This window comes from Oncorhynchus mykiss, chromosome 8 (assembly GCF_013265735.2).
Source record: "Oncorhynchus mykiss isolate Arlee chromosome 8, USDA_OmykA_1.1, whole genome shotgun sequence".
NCBI lineage: Eukaryota > Metazoa > Chordata > Actinopteri > Salmoniformes > Salmonidae > Oncorhynchus > Oncorhynchus mykiss.
The window spans coordinates 70,515,861-70,526,212 of NC_048572.1; the positions used below are offsets into that span (position 1 = coordinate 70,515,861).

At 40.8% G+C, this 10,352-nt stretch overlaps 1 protein-coding gene across 1 annotated transcript; it reads left to right on the forward strand.

Moving 5' to 3' along the window:
- Positions 1–627: 627 nt before the first annotated feature.
- Positions 628–10,088, forward strand: rpe65a (retinoid isomerohydrolase RPE65 a). The gene is made up of 13 exons (XM_021613534.2): positions 628–1,319; positions 1,741–1,823; positions 3,266–3,416; positions 3,520–3,627; positions 5,186–5,327; positions 5,567–5,714; positions 5,907–5,988; positions 6,149–6,281; positions 6,471–6,622; positions 6,889–7,018; positions 8,548–8,757; positions 8,940–9,051; positions 9,477–10,088. The coding sequence occupies exons 1-13, from the start codon at positions 1,309–1,311 to the stop codon at positions 9,620–9,622; spliced, it is 1,608 nt and encodes a 535-aa protein (XP_021469209.1). The 5' UTR covers positions 628–1,308; the 3' UTR covers positions 9,623–10,088.
- The last annotated feature ends 264 nt before the right edge of the window (positions 10,089–10,352 follow it).

The following is a 10,352-nucleotide window of genomic DNA, read 5'->3' on the forward strand; positions in this document are numbered from 1 at the left end:
ATGCTGGTCATTTATGAACATTTGAACATCTTGGCCATGTTCTGTTATAATCTCCACCCGGCACAGCCAGAAGAGGACTGGCCACCCCACATAGCCTGGTTCCTCTCTAGGTTTCTTCCTAGGTTTTGGCCTTTCTAGGGAGTTTTTCCTAGCCACCGTGCTTCTACACCTGCATTGCTTGCTGTTTGGGGTTTTAGGCTGGGTTTCTGTACAGCACTTTGAGATATCAGCTGATGTACGAAGGGCTATATAAATACATTTGATTTGATTTATACTTATCCTGTCAAAAATATTAAAATCTCACCTTTCTGGTAGTCACTTTTGAAGACACAAGCTCAAGTATACAGTACAAATATGATACAAATATTAAATATTTATTTCTCCTATTCAACAGAAGTGTGTGTGTTTGGGGGGGAGGGGTTCATAATTGACACCCAGAAAATGTGATGTGTAGCTCCCTATGCAAATAAGGTGTCAGATTTCACATACTGCATTTCAGACAAGAGCGGAGAGTGACATGTGAAGCGGGACAACCAGAGCTTTCACGGAGTGCACAGCAATTGATGTTGTGTCATTCAACAAGTGCTCTGTACACAAAAATGTCGGTCAGAACGAGTCCAGATCCGCTCAAAGTCCCATACATAGGGGACTTAACGTTTATAGACCCCAATGTACACAAAGTACTGTATTACTCCATAGAAATGTACATTTAAATAAGCAATACTCAGCCGAGATAAGCATTTACACAGTAACTCTGAATCACTCATGCATATATACAAGTCAAGAGCATAAGGCCCATTTGAAATTTGTGCCTTTTGACTATTGTTAATGTTCTGCCAAATAGTCAATTGAGCAGGAGGGTAAGGGAAATCTATCCCAGTTACAAAATGTAGTCTACAGGAAAGTAGAAAATAATTACATTAATTTAGTGAAATGCCATGAATGTATCTATCTATAGGCTCTCCCTGCTACTTTGGTTTGGTAAATATATAAATGATTGAACAATCACATCTTATGTTATTGCAACACATTTGCCAGGCAAACACAGGCAAAATAAATCCGGTTTTAGAGGGCCACCATTGTGCAACCAAGCTAAGGATATTGGCACAATGGCATTCTTTCTCACGATGCAACCTGATTGGTCAAGAGAAAGGTTACAGCCACTCAGGGTCGAGAAAGAGAGAGGGGCTCGATGTATAAAGACGCTAAACCCACTGGGAGCGCCAAGACTTCCAGTTCAGAAGTGATCTGAAGCCACCTGTATGTGAGTGAGTGTGTGTCTCTGTGCTCCCACAACAAGGAGGAACCATGGTCAGCCGGTGAGTGATGGTTCATTTATTTAAGTCTGAATTCATGTCTGAACTCTCACGCTGTCAAGGGTCAACCATAGGGATAAAGTGGAAAATGTCAACTTCGAAAAATCTAACATATTTCATGCAAGTAGACCAATTTTATTTGGAATAATGTGTGTTGCTTTACTCAATAAAGAGAAAATATGCATGAATGTATGCATTTTGAATTATGTTTGAGAAATTCCTCCTTACCTATTCCCGAAGAGCTACACTCCTGTAGGTTTTCACTTGAACCCTAATCTAGTGTACCTGATTCTAATAACTAGCTGGTTGATTACCTGAACAGGTTAGTTACAACTGGGGTTGGATTGAAAACCTACAGAAGGGTAGCTCTTCAGGAACAGGGTTGGAGAGCACCTGGGCTTCAGTTTCTTACATTTTTTTCCAGATTTGAGCACCCTGCTGGTGGCTACAAGAAGATCTTTGAGACAGTTGAGGAGTTATCAGAGCCTGTCCCTGCAACAGTTACAGGTTTGTTAACTACATATTTAATTTGGTCATATGCAGCAGGTTATGTTAATTAATTTTACTACACTACTTGACCAAAGTATGTGGACACCTGCTCATCGAACATCTCATTCCAAAATCATGGGCATTCATATGGAGTTGGTCAGCCCTTTGCTGCTATAACAGCCTCCAATCTTCTGGGAAGGCTTTCCACTAGATGTTGGAACATTGCTCTGGGGTCTTGCTTCCATTCAGCCACAAGGGCATTAGTGTGGTTGGGCACTGATTTTGGTTGTAAAGTACTTAAGTATAAACTCCCAGTAATTTACTTGATACTTAAGGACATTTTAGCAATTACAATTACTTTTGATACTTAAGAATATTTAAAGCCAAATACCTTTAGACTTTTACTCAAGTAGTATTTTACTGGGTGAATTTCACTTTTACTTGAGTCATTTTCTATTAAATTTTCTATTAAGGTATCTTTAATTTTACTCAAGTATGACAACTTGATACTTTTTCCACCACTGGCTGTAGCATTAAGATTTCCCATCACTGGAACTAAAGGGCCTAGCCCAATCCATGAAAAACAGCCCCAGACCATTCATCCTCCACCAAACTTTACAGTTGCCACTATGCATTTCGGCAGGTAGTGTTCTTCTGGCATCTGCCAAACCCAGATTAGTCCACCGGACTGCCAGATGGTGAAGCGTGATTCATCACTCCAAAGAATGCATTTCCACTGCTCCAGTGTCCAATGGCGGCGAGGTTTACAGCACTCCAGCCGACGTTTGGCATTGTGCATGTTGTTCTTAGGCTTGTGTGTGGCTGATTGGCCCTGGAAACCCATTTCGAGAATCTCCCGACGAACAGTTATTCTGCTGATGTTGCTTTCAGAGTCAGTTTGGAACTCGGTAGTGAATGTTGTAACCGAGGACAGACTCGCTTCACTCCGCGGTCCCGTTCGTTGAGCTTGTGCGTTCTACCACTTCGCAGCTGAGCTGTTGTTGCTCCTAGACATTTCCACTTCACAATAACAGCACTTACAGTTGACCAGGGCAGCTCTAGCAGGGCAAAAATGTTTCTAACTGACTTGTTGGAAAAGTGGCATCCTATGACGGTGCCACGTTGAAAGTCACTGAGCTCTTCAGTAAGGCCATTCTACTGCCAGTGTTTGTCTATGGAGATTGCATGGCTTTGTGCCTGATTTTATACACCTGTCAGCAACAGGTGCAGCTAAAATAGCAAAATCCACTTACTTAAAGGGATGTCCACATACTTTTGTATATATAGTGTCGATTTCTGGTACACAAATAAATCACTGCCATCTTGGAAATTCATGTGAAAACAGTACTGTATCTATGAGAAACATCCCCTATTATACCTGTTACCTGCTCTAGATAAAATCACATTGAACAGTTCATTGATCAATTGTTTGACAAAGCTCTTTTCTCTCACATCTACAGGTAGGATTCCTTCATTTCTGAAGGGAAGTCTTCTTCGTCTGGGCCCTGGCCTGTTTGAGGTTGGAGATGAGCCTTTCTACCACCTCTTCGATGGCCAGGCCCTCATGCACAAATTCGACTTCAAAAATGGCCAAGTCACCTACTTCAACAAGTATGAATGGATGAATAATATCTGTTAGAGATCAGTGGTTACATTGCATTTGAGTCAAATTAACCTAATGGATTTGATACCCATCTCTATCTTTATCCTTTAGGTATGTTAAAACAGATGCCTATGTGCGTGCCATTACAGAAAAGCGTGTGGTGATCACTGAATTTGGCACCTTCGCCTACCCAGATCCCTGCAAAAACATCTTCTCCAGGTTGGTAGCTAACCTCGTCAGATGAATAACATAGCCGCAGGTTGGCATTTATTGGGATGACACATGTACCGGAGGCAGACCTGTAGGGTAGTCAATCGCTGGCACACTCACAAAGCCATACAATGTGATTTTAAACCTAAGCCTAACCACACTGCTAATCTTATGCCTAACCCTAACCTTAAATTAAGACCAACGTTTTTTTTTAACAATATATAGGCAATTTGACAATGCAGCTGTCCTATCTAGTGGACATTTCTCAGCCCTTCCTCCAGGACAATATTCATCCCAATAAACATCAACCTGCAACATATTTTTTTTGTTTATTTAACTTGACAAGTCAGTTAAGAACACATTCTTATTCACAACAACGGCCTAAGAATAGTGGGTTAACTGCCTTGTTCAGGGGCAGAAATACAGATTTTTACCTTGTCAACTTGGGGATTCAATCTAGCAACCTTTCGGTTACTGGCTCAACGCTCTAACCACTAGGCAACCTGTCGCCCCATATCCTGTAAATGGTTATATTTGCTTGCCATATAATGCCTTCAGAAGTATTCATACCCCTTGACTTATTCCACATTTTGTTGTTACAGCCTGAATTCAAAATGTATTAATATTACATGTATATATTTTTTCCACCCATATACACACAATACCCCCATAATGACAAAGTCAAAACATGTTTTTAGAAATTTTGCTAAGTTTATTGAAAATGAAATACAGAAATATCTAATTTACATGTTAGAATCACCTGTAGCAGCAATTACAACTGTGAGTCTTTCTGGGTAAGTTTCTAAGAGCTTTGCACACCTGGATTGTACAATATTTGCACATGATTATTTTTGAATTCTTCAAGCTCTGTCAAGTTTGTTGTTTATAATTGTTTATAATTGCCAAAAATATTTCAGCCATTAAACTCTGTAACTGATTTATTGATACACAATCCAACGTATAAGCAATATCTGCTTTTTATTTATATTTTTATTCTACCAATAGGTGCCCTTCTTTGCGAGGCATTGGAAAACCTCCCTGGTCTTTGTGGTTGAATCTGTGTATGAAATTCAATTCTTGACTGAAGGACCTTACAGATAATTGTATTTGAGGGGTACAGATATGATGTAGTCATTCAAAAATAATGTTAAACAGTATTATTACACACAGAGTGAGTCCACGCAATACATTATATGACTTGTTCAGCACATTTTTACTCCTGAACTTATTTAGGCTTGACATACAAATGGGTTCAATACTTATTGACTCAAGACATTTCAGCTTTACATTTTTTATTAATTTCTAAAAACATAATTCCACCTTGACATTATGGGGTATTGTATGTCAGTGACACAAAATCTAAATGTCAGACATTTTGAATTCAGGCTGTAACACAACAAAATGTGGATAACTCAAGGGGGTGAATACTTTCTGAAGGCACTGTATATCTGATCTTTCATATCAATCATTGTGTATATTTTGACTGCCGTTGCCTTGATCGTCGTTTTAATGATGACTGTTGGATCAATTTCAAAACTGGTGTGTGGGTGTGTGTTTCTCTGTGCAGGTTTTTCACTTACTTCAAGGGTGTTGAGGTGACAGACAATTGTCTGGTGAACGTTTACCCCATCGGTGAAGATTACTACGCCGTCACAGAAACCAATTACATCACTAAAGTCAACACTGACACGCTGGATACACTGAAGAAGGTATTACTCTCCTCTTTTCCCCCAGGCTGAAATTCCACCCCCCATCATTACAGTATTCACAATATACTGTACCAGAAACCACAGTGTATGTCTATATCCTTTGGCCTGATTCAACAGACTAAAAAAAAAACAGAACAAAATGGAAGTCTCACTTCTCATTAATAGTTATAACACATGTATAATGTATAACATTATAATGAATAACACATGAATAACACTATGACTTCACTTCTCCTCAGGTGGACTTGTGCAACTACGTCAACATCAATGGAGTGACAGCCCACCCACACATTGAGAGAGACGGAACAGTGTTCAACATCGGAAACTGCATGGGGAAAGGAGCATCACTGGCCTACAACGTTGTCAGAATCCCACCCACTCAGAAAGGTTGGGCTTGTGTCCAAATTGATTCAAGAAAATAAAATGAAAGATATTCATTCAGAATTAATGCACGTGTTCCAACTCTTAAACTAGAAAATGTAGGTAACATGTACTTAACTTGTTCTGGATAGGATAACATGTAATAGTAAGGCAATCTGAAGGCTTCTTTCCTGATTGCATCTTGTGTTCTCTCCTCAGACAAGTCAGACCCCATTGAAAAGTCCAAGGTTGTGGTGCAGTTCCCCAGTGCCGAGAGGTTCAAGCCCTCCTATGTGCACAGGTGGGTCATAATAACAAATCCATCATGTTCATAGTTGAACTTGAGGTCCCCAAAACAGCAAGGAGTCAATCATGGACATGCCTCCTTCTGTGTTATTTGACTAAGCCATATAACAACTTACAATGCATGCCAACTTAAATGGTCTACATATCACCCTTAGCTTTGGCATGTCGGAGAACTACTTTGTCTTTGTGGAGACCCCTGTGAAAATCAACCTGCTGAAGTTCCTCAGTGCCTGGAGCATCCGAGGCTCCAACTACATGGACTGCTTTGAGTCCAACGAGGTTCTCGGGGTAAGGAGGCAAACACTCAGTAGATTTGAGTTTAAAGTGACACATTTCTATATAGGACAATTATGTACAGTAACATCATACCTAGTCTCGACATCCAGAACCAAATCACATGTGTGCAGTCACAACAGACAATAAGCATAACAGACATTATTGTCAAACCTAATCAACTTTTTAAAATACATTTCACAGACATTGTTCCACATCGCCAGAAAGGACATTGGAGGAGGACAAGGAGAATACATTGACCATAAGTTCAGGGCCGCTCCCATCAACCTGTTCCATCACATCAACACTTATGAGGACAATGGTTTCATCGTGGCTGATGTGTGTACATGGAAAGGGTAATGGAACAGCTAAAAATTGTCTCTCTCATAATATGGCAATGTCAATACAGTGGCAGATGTAAGCGTATATAAAAAGTGATGACACATCATAAGTGACTAGATCAATTGTGGACTGAGGGATCTCAGGGGTGGCATTCATTTGAAGTTAATTGCCTTAGCAATGTCCTTTTTCAGAATAATTGATTAATGAATCCTAGCCCTTGGTCTTTAAACACTGTCTGTTTAAAGGATTAGGAAACTCATTCTCATTCGTTTCCTGGTAGGTTTGAGTTTGTGTATAACTACCTTTGGCTGGCCAACCTGCGCTCCAACTGGGAGGAGGTGAAGAAGGCAGCCATGATGGCACCTCAGCCAGAGGTCAGGAGATACGTCATCCCACTGGACATCCACAGGGTAAGTCATTTCCTTCTCTTTAAAAATATTTTTTTTAAGTTTACATTTCGTCTACATATTATAATTAATTTTTGGACAATAAAGTGCATATGTGTTACCTTGTATTTATTTTATTTTGGATCGCAATGTGTTCAGTGCACTCAGAAAGTATTCAGACCCCTTGACTTTTTCCACATTTTGTTACGTTACAGACTTCTTCTAAAATTGATAAAATCATTTTTCCCCCCTCATCAATCTACACACAATAACCCATAATGACAAAGCTAAAACTGTTTTTTAGAAATGTATTAAAAATACAAAACTAAATAACTAAAATATCACATAAAATAACTATTCAGACCCTTTACTCAGTACTTTGATAAAGCACCTTTGGCAGCGATTACAGCTACAAGCTTGGCACACCTGTATTTGGGGAGTTTCTTCCATTCTTCTCTGCAGATCCTCTCAAGATCTGTCAGGTTGGATGGGGAGTGTCTCTGCACAGCTATTTTCAGGTCTTTCCAGAAATGTTTGATCAGGTTCAAGTCCGGGCTCTGGCTGGGCCACTCAAGGACATTCAGAGACTTGTCCCGAAGCCACTCCTGCGTTGTCTTGGCTGTGTGCTCAGGGTCATTGTCCTGGTGGAAGGTGAACCTTCGCCATAGTCTGAGTTCCTAACGTGCTCCAGAGTGCTTTTCATGAATGATCTCTCTGTACATTGTTCTGTTCATCTTTCCCTCGATACTGACTAGTCTCCCAGTCCCTGCCGTTGAAAAACATCCCCACAGCATGATGCTGCCACCACCATGCTTCTTCATAGGGATGGTCCCAGTTTTCCTTCAGACGTGACGCTTGGCATTCAGGCCAAAGAGTTCCATCTTGGTTTCATCAGACCAGAGAATCTTGTCGATGAGTCTTTAGGTGCCTTTTGGCAAACTCCAAACGGGCTGTCATGTGGCTTCCGTCCGGCCACTACCATAAAGGCCTGATTGGTGGAGTGCTGCAGTGATGGTTGTCCTTCTGGAAGTTTATCCCATCTCCACAGAGGAACTCTGGAGCTCTGTCAGAATGACCATCGGGTTCTTGGTCACCTCCCTGCCCACGGCCCTTCTCCTCCAATTGCTCAGTTTGGCCGGGCAGCCAGCTCTAGGAAGAGTCTTGGTGGTTCCAAACTTCTTCCATTTAAGAATGATGGTGGATACTGTGTTCTTGGAGACCTTCAATGCTGCAAACATTTTTAGGTACCTTTTTTGGTACCTGAGCTCAATTTCGAGTCTCATAGCGAAGGGTCTGAATTCTTATGTAAATATGGTATTTCTCTTCAAAAAAAAATCTTAATTTGCTAACATTTCTAAATACCTGTTTTCACTTTGTCATTATGGGGTATTGTGTGAAGATTGATGAGGAAAAAAATACAATTAATTCATTTAGAATAAGGCTGTAACGTAACGAAATGTGGAAAAAGTCAACAGGTCTGAATACTTTTCGAATGCACTGTATATCTGCCCTAACTTATTCAAACTTTCTTTCATACTGATTGTGTGTTTCAGGAGGAGCAGGGAAAGAACCTGATATGCCTGCCGTACACCACGGCCACAGCAGTGATGCGTACTGACGGGACAATCTGGCTGGAGCCTGAGGTGCTGTTCTCTGGTCCCCGCCAAGCCTTTGAGTTTCCTCAGATCAACTATGAGAAGCACGGTGGGAAGAACTACTCATATGCCTATGCCCTGGGCCTCAACCACTTCATTCCTGACAGGGTGAGTAGTCTTGTTGTTTGCCACAAATCTATCTTCAAACTCTGAGAAGTGAATGGCAGAGGTCATAGCATGTTACGTGAGTGGCCATGAGTTTCTGTCTATATGTGGTTGTATATCATCAAGTTGAATGTGAAGACCAAGATGTGTATGTTAGACCTTGAGGAATCTCTATGCGGTTGTAGATCATCAAGCTGAACGTGAAGACCAAGGAGACCTGGGTGTGGCAGGAGCCGGACTCCTACCCCTCAGAGCCTCTCTTTGTGCAGACCCCCGATGGCGTGGATGAGGATGATGGTATGTACAGTATTGTACTGTACTCTTAGTGTACTATACTGTCACTGTTACAGGCATGGTGCAGGGCAAACACTGATACATAGTATTGTGTTAGTGTTTAGAAGAGAGTTTAAGAGACATTGGGCTCTATTCAATCCGCAATATAAATTGAGGTCATTTGCAATTGAGCTGACATATGCAGTGTTTATCGTGAATGCAGTCTCCTCTAAAGCAGGAACATTGCCTTTAAATTTAAATCATGCTGTAAAACTGAACTTCCGCAATGCGGATTGATTAGAGCCCTTTAGCTATTTATCCAGGGACAAGGTACTTAATTTTAGTAGAAAAATGTACTCAGCATAATTCATAAAAAGATGGGTTACAGTTACAATGTGTTGGGCACTGTGTTTTTCTAACAAACCATGTGTTTTTCCAATGACCCACAGGAGTTCTGTTGACCGTTGTAGTATCCCCCGGGGCCCAGAAGTCAGGGTACATGCTGATCCTCAACGCCAAGGACATGTCGGAGATCGCCAGGGCAGAGGTGGACTGCCCTATACCCGTCACCTTCCACGGAATGTACAAGAAATAACATTTCAATAATCCTCCAGGCACAAAGACTAGTAGTCACCATTCCACGGTATTCATACTAAGCATCACATTTCCCTCAGCAATAGAACAAACAAATAAAGTAAAGTAAAGTATAGGCTACAAATAACTTGGCTTGTTGTGTCAGCAAAAACGAGACAAGTATCTGATCATCTCCCATCATGATTTAACTTTCTGCCACCTACGATTCAGTATGGTTGGGTGTCCATTTTGATGAAAATGTACCATTTCGTGGTATGAATGGAACCTGCTGGTATCAGGGCATAAGTAGGTTTCCTACAATTATTTCTCAGTGAGCCCACAGCATAACAACATCAGCGGCCTCTCAGTCACGACACCCTGATTGGTTAATACAATTGTTGTGTCAGTGCTGGAAATCAATGAGTTTGTTCACAGTACCATGTCTCTTGAGTACTTCAGGGTTGGAATAATTAAAATATAATCAAAATACTGGCCTTTTTATTGTATGTCTGTTATTTTGGGAAAGAAAGTTGAATGTTGTGTGTAACTAATAATTTGACTATTCTATAGTGTATAAAAAAAACACATTTCCTAGATGCACACGTAGTACAGGTATATACATGAAAGAACTAGTCCCGAAGGACAACAATAAAGTCCATCTGCTCCATGTCATCTGTATAGCGGTTATTTTGGAGGAGTCGAAGGTGGAACTGCATTAGAGCTGTCAAATCCACAAATGGCTCACAAAGCGG

Coding starts and splice junctions, on each gene's coding strand:
- rpe65a (XM_021613534.2), top strand. Junction 1,824..3,265: donor TGTCCCTGCAACAGTTACAG/GTTTGTTAACTA, acceptor TCACATCTACAG/GTAGGATTCCTTCATTTCTG. Junction 3,628..5,185: donor TGCAAAAACATCTTCTCCAG/GTTGGTAGCTAA, acceptor TTCTCTGTGCAG/GTTTTTCACTTACTTCAAGG.